Here is a 23,492-nt window from a genome sequence, read left to right as displayed (position 1 = left end):
TGTGAGAGAGACCAATGGATTCTGGGAACTGCAAGTATGATAGGTTGACACATATCCAATAAGGGGTTAATGTCCAAAATATACAAGGAGCTCATACAACTCAATAGCAAAACAAAACACAATTAAAAGATGGGCAAGGAACCTGAATAGACATTTTTCAAAAAAAGACACAAATGGCCAACAGGAACATGAAAAATTGCTCAACATCATTAATCATCAGGGAAATGCAAATTAAAACCACAATGAGATATCACCTCATACACATTAGGATGGCTATTATCAAAAAGACAAGAGATAGCAAATACTTGTTAGAATGTGAAGAAAAGGGAACCCTTGTACACCTTTGGTGGGAATGTAAACTGGTACTGCCAGTAAACACTATGAAGGTTCCTCAAGAAATTAAAAATAGAACTACCGTATGAGCCAGCAATCCCACTTCTGAGTATCTATCCAAAGGAAACAATACCATTATCTCTAAGAGATACTTGTACTTCCGTGTTCATCGCAGAACTATTCACAAAAGCCAAGACACGGAAAAAAACCTGAATGTCCATCAATGGATGAATAGATCAAGAAGATGTGGTATATATGCATATATATACAATGGAATATTATTCAGTCTTAAAAAAGAAGGAAATCCTGTCATTTGTGACAATGTGGATGAACCTGGAGGGTACTATGCTAAGTGGAATAAGCCAAAGAAAAACAAATGCTGTGTGATAGCAATTATATGTGGAATAAAAAAAAAAAAGTTGGATTCATAGAAACAGAGAGTAGAAAAGTGGTTGCCAGGGGCTGGTGTGGTGGGGGAATAGGGAAAGATTGGTAAAAGGGTACAAACTTTTTTTTTAAAATAGATCTTTATTGGAGTACAATTGCTTCACAATACTGTGTTAGTTTCTGTTGTACACCAAAGTGAATCAGCCATATGCATACATATAACCCCATATCCCCTCCCTCTTGAGCCTCCCTCCCACCCTCCCTATCCCACCCCTCTAGGTCATCGCAAAGCACCGAGCTGATCTCCCTGTGCTATGCTGCTGCTTCCCACTAGCTATCTGTTTTACACCTGGTAGTGTATATATGTCGATGTTACTCTCACTTTGCCCCAGCTTCCCCCTCCCACCCCGTGTCCTCAAGTCCATTCTCTATGTCTACGTCTTTATTCCTGCCCTGAAACTAGGTTCATCAGTACCATTTTTTTTTTTTTTTAGATTCCATATATATGTGTTAACATACGGTATTTGTTTTTCTCTTTCTGACTTATTTCACTCTGTATGACAGACTCTAGGACCATCCATCTCACTACAAATAACTCAATTTTGTTTCTTTTTATGGCTGAGTAATATTCCATTGTATATATGTGCCACAGCTTCTTTATCCATTCATCTCTACAAACTTTCAATTAAAAGATAAATAAGGTCTGAGGATCTAATATGTAACATGGTAACTATAGTTGATAGCACTGTATTGTAAAACTGAAATTTGCTAAGACAGTAGAAAAAAGAAAAAAAAGAAAGAGTAAGAATGAGAAAAAAAAAGAAAGTTGAGAGTAGGGTAGGGTGGCAGTGGTATTCTTGATCCATCTTGTACCAGCTTACAGAGCCAACTGTGAACATTTCTTCTTAACTCTTATTCAGTGACTTTACCTTCTTTGCTTGAAATTGGCTTGGGGGGGCGGTATTTACACCACCTAAACCGGTAAACATTACAAATCAGGGGCTTCTACTCCCCCTGACCCCAGAGTTAAACATTTGCCAGAACACCAGGAATTTGCCAGAACACCAGCACCAGGAAATAGCCAGGGCCAAGGTAAGAAACCCTTTGAATATCATACTAGAGAGTGTGGATTTTACTCAAACCATTGGGGAACCCTCAAATTATTTTAAGGGATGCAGTTACATACACGGGTTGGCTTTCAAGAAATATTAATCCAGCAGCAGTCTGGAAACAAATAGATTGCTTGGGGACGAGAATGGAGTCAGGGAGATCTAGCTTTATCTTACTGGTATCGTTTTCAACACACTAATAAAACAAAAAACCTGTAAGGGATGATAATATACAATTTTCTGTTTTCTGCTTTGTGTATATGCAGAAGGCGAGAAGAAGCAAAGATTTTTAAAGTTCATATTTACTATGAATGAGATCAGGTTTTCTTCTGGAGAAGTCATAGAAGAAGCAGACTTAATTAGGTTGTGTTAATGAAGAACGTTGAGATAGGCAAAATGATTTCTTTGGAAATATTATTTCTGGATTAAATAGGTGTTGTTAGGTGCACCCAAAGACCAGCAGCTGGTTATGGTACTTAAGAAGGTCTTAAATAAGGCTAGTGCACAGACTGAGAATGTCCACATGGGTTAATGAATGGGAGAGGTTGTGAAAACTATTACTTAATCCCAATTGAGAGTTTCCTGAGCCACTGGGGAACTGAGTTGAGGTTGATAGACAAGAATAAGGTTAGAAGGAAACAGAGCATTAAACAAACAAAACAAACAATAGTTCAGTTTGACTTGTGATTTACCTGGAATTTAGAAAGCCTTGCCAGTAGCAAAAAATGTAAAATGAAGCTATGTCAACATTTTTATTAAAATAATTGTCCAGCCATTCACTGGAACAGAGACTTTATTATATACTGGCAGAGAAAATAGAAAATTTGACTGTTTCTTAACTAGTTCTTGAATACCCAGCATACAGAGTATTAAATAAGGCATTGGGAGCTATAACAGCTGGTTCTGAGGGCCCAGAGACTGCAGGGAAAGCTTTAATAGCTAAAGCTCACACAAATACTAAATTAATACTTACTTATGAAAATTTAGGTGTTTATTTTTCAAATCTTTAATAATCCTTCTTTTTTCATGAGTTCATCTTCATTCAATTGGATTGTTATCTTATCACCAGGGTCATAAGATACTCAATATCATATAGTTTACACCATGGTTACCCTAGATCTTATAATAATTTGGATTTTTTTTAAAAAATAAAGAACTTCTTTTTGTTAGGTGTGGTAAAGTCCTGGTGTATATTTTTCTAGGATCTATAACTGTGCACAAAAGGTGAACTTCAAATTTTCAACATTGAGGTGAATATGTTTTCCTGTGCAGAATCCACTAAAAACAAATGGAGATAGGAGAGGAGGCATGGGAGCAATTATTGCACCATCATATCACATACCCAGGATCATAAAAAGCACTGTTTGCCTAAAAGTCTGAAATTGCTGCTTATGTTTTCATAAGCATTTGATTCTAAAAAAGTATCTAGATAGAAAATACCATAATCGTCAAAATTTGCTCTATCATTTTTTAAAGCAGGCACATATTTTAGTCCTCTTTGTACATGTCAAAACCCTGTACTTTGACCTTTCAATGTTTTTCGCTTTTTTTTTTTTTTGAGACACTGCTTGGTCAAGCACAGTGGTCTTCTTTCTATTTTTTTTTAAATTTAATTTAATTTTTTTATACTGCAGGTTTTTATTAGTTATCTATTTTATACATGTTAGTGTATATATGTCAATCCCAATCTCCCAATTCATCCCCCACCCCTGCTGCTTTCCCTGTTAATTACAAGTAATACCTACAATTGTTAAACCACCACTTACATATTACTCATCATTTTGCAAACACTGACTAGTATCTCTACTACTGAGACAATAACAGAACTGATCTTGTGCTTTGTCTGCCCAATTCTACTTGGAATCAATAGTTTTCCTATGACTCTTCTGAAATGAGAGTGAGTTTACTTGAGAGTATGAAACACTAACCATTTTTTTCCACGTCAGCTCTAGATAAACCCAATGTAACTGGTGTTTTTCAAATTAGAAATACTTCTCAATTACTCTTACTAATATATTGACTGATTCTTGTTTACCATCATGTTGAAGCTACAAATAAGTTTATATTTAGTGAATCATCAGGAATATTATATTTTATTATAAATTCCTCTTCTTTATTAATTTAATTCAGCTCCTTAAGTACCAGGATCACCTAACTTGACCTCATATTCGCCTCTGTTATTGCACTGTAGAACATTTCCAGAGTCTCGGACCTTCTCATATTAGTGACTATGAAGAAAAATAATTTCACCTTCCTATTATCTCTTCTGAGGTTTTGTATAACCCCTACTCACGCTGTACTCTTATAAACAATCTCTTATATTCAAGATTCTGGTCACTTTACTGGAAAATAAACAGTCCTCTGCCTGTAATTACAGCCTTCAGGAAGGGGCAAGCCAGTGACCTCTCTGACTTTAGGCACAGGAATAAGCCCTGAAGATTAAATGCCTCCTATTCCCTCATCTTTTCCCTTGGCAAACTCTACTTCGTTCTGGGCCAAACAAATGTGAACAAAGTGAACAGAGAAAAAGGTGAGAATTTCTTTCTACTCTTCATACGTATTTTTTGCACCTGCATTTCAAATCTTTGTGGCTTGTGGAGATGACAAAAACAATGCTTTCTGTGATCCAGTCACAAAAATATATTTGCAGATTTTATCAAGGACTTTTATCCAAACACTGCAGCAAATCAGACGGTCTCTGTTTACCGTGTAAATATATATACATATTTTTTGGAAGACAAACTTTTTTGTCAAAATCAACACTAATGTCTATGATCCGCAAAGCACATGCTTAGGTACAAAAAAGCATGACGAAGTGCCTAAGACCGTAAACCTATTTAGATATTTGCAGGATTAAATATATACAGATAAACATGAGTGTAACAAAAGAGAAAGGCAAAATATGTCTGCAGCTAGAGATGCATTAAAATAGCATAAAGGCGGTACTAACCAGAGCGCATGCCCCTGTATATTCAGTAGGTGCTCATGACATCCTCGTGAGTCCTGGGAGCACTTGTCCCTCACTTGGCCCTCTAGGCCACATGATTCTCATGAGAAGGAAATGGTCTAAAATGGATGTAGTTGTGTAGAGGACAGTCCACAGATGTTGAAAGACAATGAGACTCAGCATCACATTCCTTTGAATTCTATCAACTTTCATAACTTTGACAGTTTCAAAAGACCTTATTTTGTGTGTTTTCATAATTATATGACTCTTTTTTTTTTGGCCATAGGACTTACTGGTAACAGGACAATCCCTTCCATCCCTAAGAAACACAGGTTTTTCTGATGAGTAGGGTCCCAAGTGTTGGCCACAGAAGACTGAAGAGGGGGAGAAGAAAGAAACAACTTTGATTGATATAAGAAATTTCTGCTTTCAAAGAAGGTGATTAAAGTGATAGGCTATGAGAGGCAGTGAAAGTAAGAGCTACCTAAATTATGTCCTTAGCTTCTAGAAATTCACACATTATCTTCTTCACGCTAAGAATTACTTAACGAAAAGTGACTATTTAGAAATCAAAGAAAAGACAAAGTTCAGAAACATTGACAACTTTTTTAAAAAAGAGAAAGTGTTTAAAAAAGTTAAATTCTCCAGCACAGTTTTACTTCTTGTGATACATTTTTCTAAGTTTAAAGTAATATGCACTCACGGTCAGAACCCACTTTAAAAAGCTGCTTAAATGCCACAGCAAATAGTTAAGACCTCGAGCTTATGATATAGATAAAAATTAGTTCGTTAAATACTGGCTATGTACTTGACCATGTAGTGAAGACAAAATTGCTTTTTTGAGCTTTATGTAAGTTAACTTTTAGCTTCATGAAAAAGTTAACTTTCACCTCCTCAGGGTGGCCTTTTGTGACTATACTACAAAATTTAGATCTTCCTCCTCATTTGCATTCACAGATGTTTACTTCCCTCACATTATATTTCACGAATTATTATGATGTATTTGTTTGCTGGTATGACTGATTGTCATCTCCTCCCCAGTAGGTTTGTTTCATAAAGACAAGAACCAGGCCTATCTTACTCACCATTTTAATACCAGTAGGTTAGACATTCAGTAAATTTCTGTTGAATTTCTTGTTGAATCTTAGTTGTATGAATAAATCCTTTCCTCTGTCTCTTGCTGAAAATGATTACAAGTTTTTGGCCATTTTATGCACTAAATAAAATGGTTAGGATTCTAGCACTTGGCTTAAACTAATAAGATGAAAGAACAAGCATGTAATGTAATTAGCTTAAATTAAATGGAAACTATTGCACGTTTTATTGTCAAGATAATTTTTAGAGATATTCGTTTTTGCTATTGACTGCTACTGCATTAGTGCTTGTAATCTGCTTAGTGCATTAGCACTAAATACTATTGATTCACTCAGAGCTAACAGACCAATTTAATCTTTGCATTTTTCCCATTTCCTGAGTAGCACTTCACCTATAGTTTAGTTAGTAGACTGGTTGCTAGATGCAAGTGTTAATCAGATTTTAAATTTAAAATGTCATCAGAAAATTTAGTATCCTACAGATTTACATTTTCTGGTACATGGATTCAAATTCTAGCAAATCATGAATAGCCATATATTTTTAGATGACAACTCAGCAAGTTTAATTTTCATAAAATCAGCTCTAGAAAAGAATGATTTACAAATCAAAACTGGCCTTAATTCATGCCTTTTACCTAGAGCACCATTTGAAATATCACCATTTTAATGTCCTTCAGTTGATGAACATTTTGGTGATTTACCCAAATCAAACAACTGAAGTCAGACTTTAGCCTGAGTTCAGAATTGTTATTTATTGTTTTATAATTATATACTGTTCATAAAACACCTCCCCCTATTAGTGAACATCACGAATAGTTAAAAGAAGCCTTTGCCCTATATTAGCATGCATTTATAAGATATTTCTCTGTCCTCTTGTTGAAAAACTAGAGAATATTTTTGAAGTATAGAAGGTAGACACACTTCATCTGCCCCACCTTAGCCTAGGTCTAGGGTGAAGTACAGGAAACCTCTTTTCCAAGGATTTTAGTCAGCAAGTTATTCATATGCAAATGAACCTGCCTGGACCATTTTAGTTAGAAAAAATATATAATTATCAGACTGGAATGTAACCAGGATCCTAGAATCACTTACCACATTCACTATTATATTAAAAAAAAATCAAAAGAGTTTTAATGACTTCAAGAGTAGCTGAGCCATCGGTTTTATTTCCCTGATAAATGAGCCCTTTACAGTCCTCCCTGGACGCTGGAGATGTGACTTACAGCACATATCTGGGCACTGAGTCATCCTGGACGCCGGGTGCCCACTGATTCAGTATCTGTGCCAATCTATGAATAAGCAACGGCAGAAATTCCTGGTGGGTTTTCTATCCAAATTCTGACAGCTCCTCATTTTTCTTATTAGAGTGAGGAGATAATAATGCAGGGTGGGATGCCATCAATGAGATAGAAGTCTGAAGTAAGGGTGTAACACCCAAAATTTGATACATTATTTGGAATAAAAAATCCATTATTACTCAAGGAGCTTAATATTCTTATCAAAATGCAAGATCCCATATGCTTTCAGAAGTCTCTAATCATGTAGTAGTATGGCAATGAAAGTATGTATCAGAGCTGGGGCTTCAAAGTTTTATTAACACTTCAGCTTTTCAAAGACCAACTTTAAGATTTATTTTTTTGACCGAACTCCTTATTGTTTGCTCCGTTAACTTTACCAAATGAGTCTCCATGTAGAAATCAACTACTTAAATAAAACACAGATCACACCGCTTGCTTCAAAGGATATTAAGAAAAATGAATTAATTTACAATGCATGTGGCATAGTTAACTCTTAAATACCCATGCACAGGTGGGAAATACTATATCACATCATATATTGATATAATATAATCCACACGTTAAACTTATTTACATTTTTGGTGATAGTTTCAGCATTAACTGTGTTTCTTTGCTTAGTTTATTAAAACGTCATGTCATTGCTTTTTCATTCTTTCCTGGGAATAAACTATAAAATGGCTTAAAGAAGGGTTAGCAGGAGGACGAGAAAAAAGCAAATGGCTTTAATGGCTCACTCTGTAACATGTTTTCTAATACCCCCAGGGTGTGCCCTGTGATTTTAGAAAGTGTTATAAATTCTGGAAAGAAAATAATTTAAAATTCCTCTTAATAAAATAATGCAATATGGCACTTTTCATGGGATGGATAGCATGGAGAATTCAAGTAAATAAGTTAGGGAGCAGCGACTCCCTGAGCCTGGGAGACAATAAAGAAGAGTTTACAGAAGGAAAGGCATCAAGTGTAAAATTAATGAATTTCTACTTAGACTTTTTTTAAGTATATTGAATCCTTAGACTGCAAGGATTTTCTTTCTTGAAAGATTTTGCTTTGGTAGCTATTACATTTGGCATATGGCCAAGATATTTGGTGTTTAGAATGAAGAATCCTCAACATTTTTCATATAGGATAACATTCTCTCATTTCGAAGCACAGGAAGTAAAAAACCCTGAAATCTGACTTCGCATTTTTCATCCCTAATACAAAATACGTTCTCCTGAGAGTGCTAGACTGTTTAAATAAGACATGCCAAACCAGTATAATTACATGGATGTTATTTGTAACATTGACTCCACATTCCCAGTTCAAATGGTGTGGTGGGGGAGATTATAGATATATGGCCTATAAAGAGTTATAAATCTTTGTTTATTTTATTAAATATTATGAGACATGCCCTGAGGATGACAGATCAATAATGGTCCTTGTGGTTTTCTGATGGAAGGCTGCAATTATTTTCTTCCATTACAACTTGAATGTAACCCAATTTTACTCATCTATCATCTTTACAATAGTAATAAAGAAACATCACTGTATGTTTATTTTTATGCCTATTCCTATTATCCCTTGTTTGCATCTTGTTTTGATTTTGTTTTCATTCAAAATTGTTCTAATCATGTTGCTTTCTTCCTTTGATGGCTCTGAGTGGTGACCCTTTAACTTTGGCACTCTTTAAAACGGAGATGGAAAATTACTACTTTAAGTTTCCTTTATTTTGGGAAGCAGTTGGCTACTCTTTGAATTCGACTATAAATGATGTTTAAAAACAAGGAAGCTTAGTACAAACAACCTGTGAGGTTAACTTTTTCTAAAACTGCATTATCTGCAAATTCTTGAATGCATAAGATAAATTACATTAGCATAGTATCTTATAGTGCCATAGGTAGTTAGAATTGAAAGTCAGGTAAAGGAGCGCCTTACACCTTTTAGCTTGACTATATAGCACAATTCTGATTCAGCTGTCTTTCTCTTCACCATCCAAACCACCACCACTCCCATATCTCCCTTTTTTTTTTCTTTTGGAACTATTAAGTCTTAAGGAGGACTTAACACAAATTAAGCATTATGGAGGTGGGTCACTCATAACAGTTAGTGGGGGAAGTAAAAGACCCTCATGAGCAATAGAACCAGAACGTGTCTCTTCCAGAAAACCATCCAATAATTTGAATTTGACTTTCTTTACACAAATAACAATACAATAATAGCTGTTATTTATTATGTGCCAAGGACAAAAGTTAGAGTCTTTTAAACATTATTGTACTTGTCCATACCATAGTCCTGCATGGAGGAAAACGGGTTCAGTGAGTTTAAATAATGCCCTCATGGTCAGGCAGATAGAAAATCATGGGATACAAGTCTGAACCCAGATCTCTTTAATTTCAGTCTTGTTCCATTAGGCTATGCTGCCTCCCAAAGAGATAAATTTATGGTCATCTTATTGTGCCAGGTACTTTATATTTATTATCCCACATTTTTACAAAAAGGCTGAGAAGTAGGTATTGTTATCTGCATGTTACGAATGAGATTGAGGCTCTAAGAATTAAGTAACGTGGCAGAAGTTACACAGCTGGTATGCAGGAGACCATGAGTTCCAACCTGGTGAGTCTGGCACCAAATTACATGCTTTTCCCCTTCAACTGATCACTGGTCATTAAGATGACCAAGATATTGGTAAAAATATTTGCTACCAGTCTATTTCTATTCTTTCAAATGCTTATATGTAGAAAAAAACTTTGGTAATGGGATTGCAAGAAAAAATATAATGTCGTAACTGTATTTCCTGGGTGGGTGAGAGATATTTCAAGGACCCTTTTATATTTCAACTTTGATTAAAAATCTTTCCAAAATGTATAACTCCACTTCTCTTAGTAAATATACTATAATTTAGGGAAGAGGATCTTTGTTGATTTGAGGACAAAAAATTCCCTTATTCAATATTCATTCTTACTTGGAAGAAACTGGGCTAATGTGTACTGATGCTAGTTTTTTCCTGGAAAAATTGTCATGTTACTAAATACCTTATATGATACTGTTGGAGATCCAGTTAATGTGCTTAAAATAAATTTTTAATAGTTTATCCCCAAGTAGAAGGTGAGGTTTTCTTATGCCCAAATTTGGGGATTTACAAAGTCTCCAGATTATGTGGCATTTTTTCAGTTACTTTATTTTGAATGTGCTGTTTAGGGAACACACATTAGCCTAAAACAACTTCAATCAATATTAATTTAGGATGCTTATAGAGGTCAAATGATGAATGGGTAAAAAAAGGCGGTAAAGATATTTAAGACTAAAGATTTAATAATTTGTGGGTGTAGAATCTCATAATCCTAAATGTTGGAAATCACCGTGAACAAACCCTTTAGGAATCACTTTCAAAAGCAACATAGAAAATGGTTACACTGCAAAGATCAAGAAGAACAACTAATATCAACACTGTATTACATGAATGGATATCTGTGGCTTGGGATCAGTTTCCAGAAACAGCATCATATGTGGAATTAATGAGTTCTGAAGCACAAATAACTAAGAGGTGAAGATGATTTGCTTTGGAAACTATCAGATGACTCAAAAGACGGTTTTAGTGATGTCATCAATATGAGAAGATGTACATGAAGAGTTTGCACAGATACTTTCATAAAACGTTGAGAGTGGAAAAAGCAACATAATATGTGATCTAAAATAAGCAAGTCAGGTCTGATACACCTGCTGGACCCATAGAATCTAAAAGACCCTTTCTTGGTCCTCTGTCTGATCCTGTGATAGAGACACGTTTTGCATAGGGTGGAAGCTCAAGGAGGGCCAGAAAACCCCTGCTGCTGCGAATGTGCTTTCCAAGTCCTCCGAAGGTTACTGCTGCACTGTCTTAACTTTGTCCACAGAGCACACAATGGTCCCTCCATAAAGATCTGACTGATTAGACATGTTAATAACAAAACTACAATATATGTATCTATTCACTAAACATTATGCTAAAATAAAAACTTAGTTCCAAGAAATTGTCAGAAGGGTCACCTGATATCTTTGCCAAGACAAAATGGAGTTTTATTGCTTAGAGTATTTCCAAACTTTTTTGATCTTGTAAATCATTTTGCTTTTGTGTGAGTAACAGCTCTAGGTGTCTTCATTTTAAGATGAAGCTGGGAAATGACTGTATGCTGACTACTGGAACAATCTGAGGTCTTTCTGTGGCGGGTATATGAAAACTGATAACGTGGGTAGTTTCATTCTTGGAAAAATTCTGACCTTTAGTAACCAGAGAAGATAAACAGGCAAATAAATAGAGGAGATTGGAAGGTATCTGTCTCTGTGGAATTTGGCTAGTGTAAAAGTTGTCTTCCCTTGTAAGAAGACTATGTTGGCCAGTTCCATCTTGTTTCCCACAAGAATTTTTGCGATGGGAGTGATAACGGTTTCAGGTGTGGTTGGTGCATTTTGGGCATTTTTCCTGGGTGATAAAACTGCCCTGAATTTCATTGGGTAATCCTGCCTTTTTGTTCCCTTTGGAACACTAAAAAAGTCAAAGGGGTAGGATAAAGTTCAGCTGTGTTTTGAGAATTTCTAGAATTGATAAATACTTTTACATCTGGGGGCTGAAATGTACAAAATAAAACAATGAGATAAGATATCAGTATACCCTTGTACAGTAAAGTCTCTTTAATTTTTAACCGAACAAGATTTAAATAGCAAAGTCGTGTGCTTTAGAGGCTCTGAAGGAATTCCCAGTAGACTCTTTTTTAAACTTGTTTCTGAAGCAATTCATTGGATGCAGGAAAAATGTTTTCTCTGAAATGCTATTAATATTACACTTTTATGTCCTAATTCCCAGGTTTCTGAAAGTCTTTTTGTTTCCTTTCATTCTTTGTCTTTTCTAGTGAGGAAAAGGGACAGCCTCGTGAGCAATCCCATTGCTTCTTACAGATTTTGCAACATATATTAAATGTATTCAGGGAGAAATAAGTCTTAGTTGGGATATATATGTATGTATATTATGTATATTCATAGACTTTTGAGAGAGAAGGAAGTTATGTCTTTAGTTCACTAAAAGATGGATTCATTTTCTCAGAAGCATTTTTCTAACTTTATAAATAAATTACTTAAGAGTTTCCATCTGGAGAAGTACTCTAGACATTTCAGCAAAAGTGAAACAAACGTTTCTGAATTATTATGCCCTTGTTATCCATCTGAAAATTATATACTTTCTTTTATCAAGGACATGTTTAATGTTCTTCCTGCTTGCAATTACAACCTTTACCACTTAGATTGAAAACTGCTAGAGTAAGTGAGTTGTACATTTTCAAAGTCAAATCGTCTTTAGAAAAGCTACAGAATTTGTTCATACAGTTATGATCACTAGTGGTCATTATGTTAGGAGGCATAACCAGGTCTGTATGTTCAAATCTGGGTCCCCACCAAGAAAGCCCAAGGCCACAGTGGACTCCCAGTTTGATGCTCTTCCTCTAGCACCAAATGATCTGATGACTAGCAGGATAAATCCTCTGGGTATAGCTGGTAGCCTTTACTATATCTAAATCAAAGCAATAAAGAATTTCCCTAACAATTCCTGGGAAAATATCATTTCATGTAAGTACAAACAATCATCAATCAAGAATATTTATATCTATAAATATCAAATGCCAACCAGGTAAAAAGCAACAAATTAGAACTTGGTAGACACCAATTCAAGCACATTCAAGCACAAAGTTTATGTATTGAAGTCAAGATCCAAAGTATGGATTTGAGAGCAAAAATTTCCTCTGTAGTTTTCTGATTTATTCAGAGAGGTATATTAGTGCATTTAAAATGTTTAATTTATCAACATTTTAGAAGAGATTTTTTTTGTTTGTTTTTAGTGAAGTTTCTTTAAGTAATGCCAAGAATAGAGACTGTTCATTCATACATCAGTGAGCGAATGGGATCTCATTAAAAAAAAAAAAAAAAGCCTTCAAAACCTACAAATTAAGCATCTTATTCTAAATGTTGTAAAGACTGCATGGCATCTCAATAACTGTGTTTTATAGGAATTGCTGTTGTGTTAAACTTTATGTACATCCGACCAGAACTACTAAAGCTGATATGAGAAACAAGGTTAATAACCTGAAAAACACTGGCAAACCTGTAAACCCAAATTGTAAAAATATTTTATATTTTCTTTTAGTTATCACATTAACTTTTTCTCAAGCTATGATTCTACCTTTAAATGGAGATTCAATTTCTAAATTTTCTTGGAGAGAATTTGCAAATATTTGGATAAAGCCCATTTACCAAGCACCAAAAAGCCCTTTATATTCTCTTCTAGACTGATACCTATTCTGACTTGTACCTCATAATTTGTAAGTAGTGAACCTGTATGACTTACCCTATTGAAGCAGTGTTCGTGGTTGGGGCCATAAAAATGCTGGAGACATCTCACATTGTTTTTGTTGACGATCTTGTTGAAGAACTCATTGACATATTTGACAGGGAACGCACAGACAGCAGAGCGATTCATTGGTTCGACAGAATCTGGCTTGCTTTGTGCAAACACCCCGTAGAGAATGTCATCATTCAGGTTGGCACCTATTTGCTTAGCGAGCTGGGTCCCAGGCTTACTGACATACGCAGCTTGGAGAATATTAAACACTTCCTCCCTTGTGGATCTCTTTCTTCTCTTTTCTGTGAGAATACACTCCAGAGGCATTTCCATGTACGAATGCAAACCAGAGTCTACTGAACAGAACCTGATTATTCTTGTGTGAAAAGTCTGAGCATCTAGAGTTTCCCGTTGGACCGTCAAAAAGTAAATAAAATGGTTGCTTTCAAAGGCGTGGACATACTTAATGGGGTAGGAATCTCGGAACTCAGGTAGAACATCAATATAGGATTGGTCTGTCAAAAACTTAAAACCATCTTGCGTTTCCTTTAGCCTTCTCACAGATATCGAATGCAATGAATGATCTGGAAGGTAAGAAGAATTTATGGTATTGCCCACGAAGAAGTTGATGAATCGATCCTTCTCAGACAGCAGGACTTTGGTTCCCAGGGCACTCACCACACAGTCAGGACACTGGCTGGGCTCTTCGTCTGCCTGTGGAGAGTACATGCAATGAACCTCCGACTGTATGTTAGCAGTATTGTCAGGTGGAAGGACGTGTCGCTGGCAGGTCCCTCTGTGGACACTGCCGCAGCTAATGAGTTGGTCATCATAGTACGTGTCAACAAGCAGAGCCATGTTGATGTTATCTTTCCAAACGCCACCTGATAAGTTGGCTTTGTGGCTGCAGTTCTGACATGGGAAACAATCTGGGTGTTCCAGCACAGGCCCAGTCTTGTACTCAGCAACCTTCTGAAGGTCTTTGTCATTTAAAACGTAAAGGTAGTTAATGGCACCGAGGTAAATGTGATGCTTGTGCGAAACGACATTCTGAATGGGTGTTTCTGCTGTGAAGTTAGGAAGCTGATACTGCATGTTCACATTCATCTTGGACTTTACTAGTGCCTCTTTACACTCCCCATTGCTCTTCTGCACCAAGGTAAACAGAAGCACAAGGATGCCAGGTGCAAGCACAGCAGGGGCCTTCATGGTGAGAAGTTTATCTGCCAAAACATGTTCAAGGCAAGAGCAGTTTAGTTGTCATTAGAAACAAAGAAGAAGAAACTGAAAGAACTATACCAGTTAAACTATTAGAAACAAATCTTCCTAACTGGAATTTTTACATTGAGTGAAAACAAAAAACTCTAGCTGGTTTCACATAAAGATGCATTGTGCAGTTGGACATGACTCTACATAGTTTAATTTTAGAACTCAAGCCATGAACAAGTAATTTTAGAGAACCATTATGAGATGCAAACAATGTTCTGTATTAAGAACGATACAGCAACTAGGTTAGACTCATTCAGCAGTGAAGTCAGAAAAATAGCAAACTTCTTTCTTAACCTCTTGCTGGTTGTTTAATGTGGTTTAATATCTGCGGTTAATGACTAGGTTGATATTTAAACTTTCTCAGTTAGTCAAGTAAAGGAATTGTGGTTCAGATTCATTTATTCTACAAGTCACAGCAGGCATTGTTTCCTTGGGAGCATGTAGAATTACTAGGCTAAATTTAGCTTCCTTTTGGAAGAAAACAATCATAAATTCTAGAAGCAATATGATCACATGCTGTTTATAGGATTTTCTGTGCAGAGGAAAGGTATGGTTATAATTTGGCTATAACTGACCTATTGTTTTGGATAGACAAATGTTTAACTTAATGTAAGATCACTGGGAATGTAAAAACAGAAAGCTAAAAATGTATAAAATAAAATATAATCTTTAGGACTAAAGTCCTAGAATTATTTCTCAGGGAAAAACAACATATTGTTCGCTACCAAGTCAAAAGTTATTTAGTTAAAAGAACATTATTTTAACATTCCATTGTATGCACACGGACAGTATTTCTACTAGGAAGCATGAGTGGATTTGTTATTCAGGTTTTAAAAAGTTAAGGTGCACAAGTTATAAACATTGTGAGTTCTACTTATAACAGCTATAGGCAGGGTTGGAAAAGAAAGGCCTTAGAGAAATAGAAACCAAATAGTTATTACTTCTTTCCCCCTTTTGAAAAAATGCATAATTCTGACGGGACAAAGGGACCCTCTAAAAACATACTGGGCATTGTAACTATGCCAAAGACTAACTCTAGGTCCACAAAAACACAACAGAATTCACTGTGCACGGCTCTGTGCTTACACTATGGGAAATGGGACATGGCGCTTACCCTTCAGTGAACTTACAATGGTGTTGAGAGATAATACACATATGCAAATTACATGGTATAATACATGGTATTATACTTTCCTGTATAGCAAAAACCAAAAGCTAAAAGCATCAAGAGAGGAAGGCATGGCCTGTACTTAGGATTACTATGATCATGAGAAATATGGACAAGTCCAATACGTTTCAGGTCCAGAAGACAAGGACAATGCCTTTTTGGTTCATCACTCTATCTCAAGGACTTGATATAGAACCTAGAACAGAGTAGGTGTTCAATAAACATATGTTGAATAAATGAGTGAATAAAAATTAAACAATAAGTTCAAAGTCACAGAACAGATAAGTGTAGTAGCCAGAGCTTAAAACCAAATTTACTGACTCCAAAATCAAAGATAAATTTACCCTACCAAACTGATAGGAATTACAGGCATTATTTAAGAGGTAATAGAAAGTCATTGAAGGGTTTTGAGCTGGAGAGTCATATGAGCAAGGTTTTACTCTAGGAAGATTGATCTGGAGGAAAAGTGGCTTAAAGCAGGGAGAACCTGGCAATGAGAAGACCAGATGACAGGCATTATAGCCCATAACCAGGTAGTAAGGGCCAGAAGCAAGATGGTGGCCCCAAGAATAGACAGGAAGGGATGAATGAGAGACATATTTGAATTGATTTGACACCTAAACTGGTGGAACACAAAAGAGAAGGTAAAGATAAGCAGCGTCATCTGGGAAAAAGTGGAACAAGTTACAAACTAGGGTAGTCAGTAGGAGGAAGTTAGGCTAAAGATCAAGGAATATGATAAGCTGGTTTTAAACATGTTGAGTTTGATGTGTTATTGAGAAATGAGTGAAAACGTTCTACTATAGGAATGACTAGTAGGTTTTACATTGTTTCCAGCAAGCAGGTTATCTGGAGTAAGTGAAGAATGAAGATTCCAAGCAGACAGCATATGTGCCAAGCAACAGAGGAGAATAATGAGAAGGATGTTGAGGAGAAGCCTGCTCTTACTGGGAAAGTGGCACGATTGGTCTTGGGTGAGGTAATATCCATCTTAGATGAGACAGAGGCAAGCAGAAGCATGAGTGCCAAGTATCTGCCATCTGTGCATTAGAAAGAATGAAACTTCAGAACTTGATCTTAGTGGGACAATTGGGATTCTAGTTGGAATAGAAATAAACTTTGCATGTTATCTGCACAGAGGGGATGGTTAAAACCAAGAACAAGTATGTTCATGGAGGGACAAGGTGAAGGAAGAGAAGACAAATGAACCAGATCTTGGAGAATACACACATTGGAGAAACTAGTGAAGGAATCAAGGAAGGTAAGTTAGTTCAGGGCGGCGTCATGAGAGCCAAAATTGCACTGTGTCACTGAAGGCAGGCGAGGGCCTCAGGAAGGTGGATGTAATCCACACAAAAGCTCCTTGTTGACCTTTACAAGAGTAGTTGCAGCAGATTCCACAGTGGTATCAGACCACTAAATTGCAAGGGTATGTGTGATGAGGAAGTAGAATGTTTGTCAAAGGAAGGACAAGCAGAAGGCAGTATCAGGGTTGAGAGGACTTTAAGTTGCAGGAAAGACATACACTTATTTGTAGGTCTCTTTTTCTTCTACTACCGTTTGTTGGGTATCTACTAAAGGCCAGGCACTCTGGTAGGTCTGGGAACCCAGAAACACGGTACCTTTCCCAGGAAGCTCACAGTCACTTGGTGGAGGCAACAGGTTGACAGAAATTATGGGAATGTGTAGGAAGGGCAGCCAACCAGACTGGAAATGAGGCTAGAGCTGAGTCTTGAAGGAGGATGAGGAATGGAAATTCCCAGTGGAAGAGCAGTTTGTGCAAAGATATAGTGGCAGGAGAGAGCATATGATACAATCAGGAGAAATGCAAGTAGTTGGGCCTAGAGAAGCAGGGAAAACCAAAAGAGCAAATGAGGGAGATAAAAATTGTTCGATCAACATTCGAAGGGATCAAAAAGAGGCATTTCCAAGAGCCCTGAAACATAAGAGAAGTCACTCTTTCTGAGACAGCAGGAGAGGATGAGCAGTCACATAAAGATATAGGGACATTTAAGGAGTCCCTATAAGTCCCTATTAAGGGAATATGATCTCAATGTTCTAAAAAATAAATTAGGGTATATGACCATCTGCTGAAATTGATGGTTACAGAGGAGTGACCAGGGACTTGAGGGTGAAGGAGGAGGTTTAGAATATCTACAGCAGGGTATGCAAACTGAGGTCAGCAAGAGAGAAAGGACTGTATAGTAGCTTTGAGGGCTTCCTGAAGATAAGACACAATGTATATGACTTCCTCTTCACATTCATGAGATATGGAAGAAACCCAAGAAAGAAGGTCAAGGACACAATGATTTTCAGGATCCAAATGAAGGCATCTGATTGAGGATATAGGCTTTAAAGGCTACAAAATTATAGTTGGACCAGAGGGCAAAGCAGAGCTTCAGTAAGGTATAAACCATATAATAATAAAAATAACAATAACTTGTATTGAGTGTTTACCACGTGTCAGGCATTCTGCTAAACCCTCTGATATACTCTTCGTAAACACCCTGTGAAGTAGGAAGTATTATTATTCTCCATTTCTAGATGAGCAAACTTGCCAAAAGTCACACAGAACCAGATTCAATCCCATGTCTGACTGACAGGAATCTGTCCGGGATGTTGAATGCTTCACTAACACTGGAGCAGCTTCCTGAGCTAAGAGGGAGAGTGCACTGGAGCAGAAGTTAGACAGAGCTCTGGTTCTGGCCCTTTCCCTCTCTAGGGAACCAGCTAATGATGGCTTAGCATACACATCTCTTCCCAACTCGTGTTCAGTGACCTCATCTTGGTTGCTTGAAATCGGCCTTGGTGGGAGTATTTACCCCATAGAAGTTGGCAAACACTAAAAATCAGGGCTTATTTCCCCCCTGGAGGGATGGTTATTAAATACTTACAAGCATACCCCTGGGTTGAACCAATGAATGCTGAAGTATTTTCCAACTCCAATAATTTTCAACTCTGAGATTGTTTTTCTACATTTTACTCCAATGCCATTGAACTGGCATATATTGCTTTCTCTTCTCTATCTATATCATCTGCCAGATCAGGCTGTGTGAGCAATTTTAAAATTTATGTTGGGAGTGACTCCAGAACTACTTTCATCTTTTATATATTTTTGCCTTGATACATTTATTCCTGTGATGTGCTTGGATCAGGTTTCAATATAAAATGTCTTTTTACTGTTTGTTTTTTCTTTCTTTCTTTCTGAAACAGTGCTGGCCATTTAACCAACTTTGAGTTCCTTACTAAAAGGAACACGTAAAGATGATTCAAACAGATTCATTCTCTTAAAATGTCATGCACATAGCAGGTGAAACTGAATCATTCATAAAACATTTCTGTATTTCTTTTCAGTTGATAGTTAAGATAAGCTCACTGGCAAAACATTTCCTGGGAGTGATTATCTCAGTGGCACCTTGGTCATTAAACTACTGGTATTTAGGGGTATTTCCTTTAAAGAGGGCTGCTCTATTAGCTACAAATACCAGCTTAACCTAATGGTAAGACCACATACTCAACTCTGTCTGCCATCTATCTACCTCTAGTTTTCTCATTTAACTAGCTTACATTGGGCTTTTCATGCCCTAGAAATCTAGAAATACATTTAATTCTCTAAGAGTTATTGAGTAATTACCTGTGCCTATTACCACTACTACTGTCACCATCACTGTCCTCATCAACAAAAACCTGTCTCAAAGCATATACCTGTGTTGTAAGCAAGTACTGATGGCTCATGAAAAAACACAACAGGTGTCATGGGATAGGTTTTTAAAAGAGAGGGACTTTCAAAACTTTGACACAGGTAACTCTGCTTTCCTTAGGAATTGATTTTTCTTAGAAATCATAATATTTTATAACTATATAGATATAGTACTTTATAGTTTACAAGATGCTATCAACTACATCATCTCTTCTAATCTGAATGTTTTCTTAGAAGGTAAGCATTACTCCCATGTTTTCAGGGAAAACTGTTTCAGGGGAAACTCCCATGTTTTCATGACAAAACTAAGATTCAAAGAGGATAAAATATTATCTAAAATATGATAAACATGCAATCTAGTTCTTATAAGTGTATTTCTAACTTTTTTAAGTATGATGCTTATTTGAGCTGTTTCAAATTATTTGCATTTCCTGGAAAAGACTTTTGTTCTAAAGGCACAATATTTTGAAAACTTTTTCTGAATTTACCTGCCCAGCCCCCGCTCTACTACTGGCAACTCTTTCGAAAACTCTCCCCTACCTAATGGGGCTGTCAAACTGGCTTATCTCCTCCCCACAAGGTGAGCTTGCAAACCAGGCTGGCTTTTTAGTGGATTCTATTCCTTTGACCCAGAGTTTGGACAGGGGTGAGCATGTAACTAAAGCAAGGCCAACCAGGGTCTTTTGGGGTTTAATATAGATACTGGGAGGGGACCTCTCTCCCTCAAAAATCACTAGCACTAAGGATGATATTAACTTGTACTGTCTGATGACCATCTTTGTCACTGTGTGGAGAAAGCCTGCCTGAGCATGAAAGTGACCCAAGGGGCAGGGGATCCTGGACATGGAGAAAGGCAGGCCACTAATGCTATTGTTCAAGCATCTGTATCCACCATGTCTTCAGCTAATGGGAACCAGTACATTTTTCCTTTCCTCCTTTCTTTCTCTTTCTTTTTTCCATCAGCAATTTCATTGTGATTTTTAAAAAGATTTTAATTAATTTTAAAAATTAGTTAATTTATTTTTGGCTGCTTTGGGTCTTCGTTGCTGCACGCGGGCTTTCTCTAGTTGCAGCGAGCGGGGGGCTACTCTTCGTTGTGGTGCGCGGGCCTCTCATTGCGGTGGCTTCTCTTTGTTGTGGAGCACGGGCTCTAGGACTGAGGGCTTCAGTAGTTGCAGCACGTGGGCTCAGTAGCTGTGGCTCACGGGGTCTAGAGCGCAGGCTCAGTAGTTGTGGCGCACGGGCTTAGTTGCTCCGTGGCATGTGGGATCTTCCCAGGCCAGGGCTCGAACCTGTGTCCCCTGCATTGGCAGGTGGATTCTTAACCACTGCTCCCCTAGGGAAGCCCCTCATTGTGATTCTTTTATTCCTTGTGCCTGAAAGTCCTGACTAAACAATGTCCACTCGAAGATTCTACAAACTTGTGAATTCAAACACAAAGTCAAGTGCATAAAAGCAACTTTATGTAAAATATTCAAGTAATTGGCAAAGACAGTTTCTTTATTTACTTGAATAATTTCTCTAAATATTTCACTTTGCATTTGGAGATATATCTACTAGTTAAAATTTCTTAGGTGCTACACTGGCTTTTTTCTGCTCTATAGTTTCAAATTCTTCTACAATATTTACTTAACATAATCTCAAGATAGAAATAATGTATGTAAGTGAAGAGTCAAAATATAAAAACTAGAAAACATTTCAATCCTGCTTATAAGTGTATAAAAGGGATTTATGATGATGGAAAATGGCCGAGGCCCCGTATTAAGGAAACTGCAGTCATAAAAACAGTCATGGCTAAATTCTCCAGGAGGACTTGCCAGAGTGAAATCCTAAGGAAAATTCTTAGCCCTTTCTACATTTATATTTTTTCCATTAATTTGAAAAGTAGGCCCATAAAAACAAAGCTAAGGAAAGAAGATCTCAATAGGAGATTCCTGATGACATTTAAAATACTGTATTTATAAACACTCACTGCTTATGAAGAGTCATATTATATCACATAGTATTAATCAAATATTTGTGAGCTCCCATTGCATACCATGCCCTTGTCTAAATACTGAGAGTTTCTACCCTCAAAAAGTATACAGTCTGCGGATTTGAAGACAGTAAGATAAACGCTAAAAATCTAAATATGTAACCTAAATTGAAAAGTGACAGATCTACTGGGCTGTCGAGAAAGCAAATTTTAAAACATGCTTTGTTCAACATTTGATTCTTAGGCTTAAAGCTTTAACACTTAGTGTTATTATCATCAAAAAACCTAAGCTGACTTTAGAAAGATAAAACAATACATGTCAAAAATCCCTTCTAATGTAGCCAGACACTACCTTGACAATGATTTCTAACAGTAAGTCAAAAGGACAGAAGAAGACTTCAGGGTTTTTCAGCCCACACAACTGCTCATTTATATGACCACATTTAAATGATTCAAAATACCCATGAGTTAATCATATGTCTAATATTTACAGACTAGTTTGCTTAACAACATTGTTCCCAATAACTCATGAGCCTTCTGGAGAACAGGTGGGTGTAGTGGAGAGAGTATGGGCTTTGGTGTCATCACACTCTGATGTGATGTGAATCTGGGCTTTACCATTTACATACCTTCTGACTCTGAGTGTCAGTTTCTTCCTCTAAAACATGGGGATAATAACGGTACACATCTGTGGGTTGGCCAGGAGGGTTAGAGATGAATTATGAGACACTGGCATTCAATTATGCAGCATACACTGGCATCCAATAAATGTAGCTATTATGCTTACCCTCCTAAGTTGTGTCTTAGCCAGTTTGTGCGTACCTTCATCAAAAATGAGGAACTTAAAAAAAAAAAAAAAATGAGGAACTTGGCACAGTCCACTGGGTGAGCCCACTCCAAATACTTGCTGTTTCATCACCTTGGCCCTCTTGTCTACAGTTTAAATAGTGTTATTTCTTATTTTCCCACCCTTTGGCCATCTTGTGGTTTTCCTCTAAAGCTGTTTCAAGTTCCTGAAGTCCTTCTTAAATTATCCTCCAAGAGATATGGGGATATATGTGTATGTATACCTGATTCACTTTGTTATAAAGCAGAAACTAACACACCATTGTAAAGCAATTATACTCCAATAAAGATGTTAAAAAAAGTAAATAAAATTAAAAAAAAAAATTGTCCTCCAAGACATGGTAAGGCCATGGTAAGGGCCTTCCACACTAAAGAAGAACAACAGATAAGGAACCTTTACTTTACCTCTTTAAAGAAGAGCAAACCCATGCCCTCACTGAGGTTTAGGAAATGAATATATAGGATGCTCAGTTGAATTTGAATTTCAGATAAACAATGAGTAATTTTTTTAGTATAAATATGTCCCATGAATGTATATTATATGACAATATGAGTTGTAAGCAAATGGAAAAAAATAAGGGAATAATCACCCTTTTCACTAACAGAACTTAGATTGAAAATATTTTGGCCAAACCTATTTATCTGTTGGCGTAGAACTGTATTTTTAAGGCTTTTGTAGCACATGCATGTTGCAAAACTGCATATTTTTGTTGTTGTTGTTGTTGCTGTTCTGATGCTGTGTGTCTAAAACATGCTGTTTTCAAAGTGATTATCAGGGTAACCTGTTCCTAACAGGTGGTTTTAAATATCATGTGAAGGTACAACTATGTAAAAGGAAGTTTTGTTTTTTTTTTTTTTTTACTAAAAATCAAGGAAACGATTTGTGTGCTTGTAGAGAAAAGTTATAGTGTATATGGCAACCTGTCACTGACATAAATTTCTGAAACAGAAAAAGTATTTCTATATTAATATGTATACTTTATAATAAAAAGCTTATTAAAATTCATATATAGGTCGCTATAG

The 23,492-nt window shown here is 36.6% G+C and overlaps 1 protein-coding gene across 2 annotated transcripts in view; it reads right to left on the bottom strand.

Moving 5' to 3' along the window:
• The window catches only part of MET (MET proto-oncogene, receptor tyrosine kinase), a 126,121-nt gene that overhangs the window by 78,456 nt on the left and 24,173 nt on the right, over positions 1-23,492 (bottom strand). For both annotated transcript variants that reach the window (XM_082472252.1, XM_082472251.1), the window contains exon 2: positions 13,518-14,734. In XM_082472252.1, the coding sequence (XP_082328378.1) occupies positions 13,518-14,720 (1,203 nt within the window). In that variant the 5' untranslated portion in view covers positions 14,721-14,734. The remainder of the gene's footprint in view (positions 1-13,517; positions 14,735-23,492) is intronic.

Source organism: Balaenoptera physalus (assembly GCF_965194825.1).
Source record: "Balaenoptera physalus genome assembly, chromosome: 8".
Classification (NCBI taxonomy): domain Eukaryota; kingdom Metazoa; phylum Chordata; class Mammalia; order Artiodactyla; family Balaenopteridae; genus Balaenoptera; species Balaenoptera physalus.
Note: the sequence above shows the minus strand (reverse complement) of the source record. Positions and strands in the feature narration are given on the sequence as shown.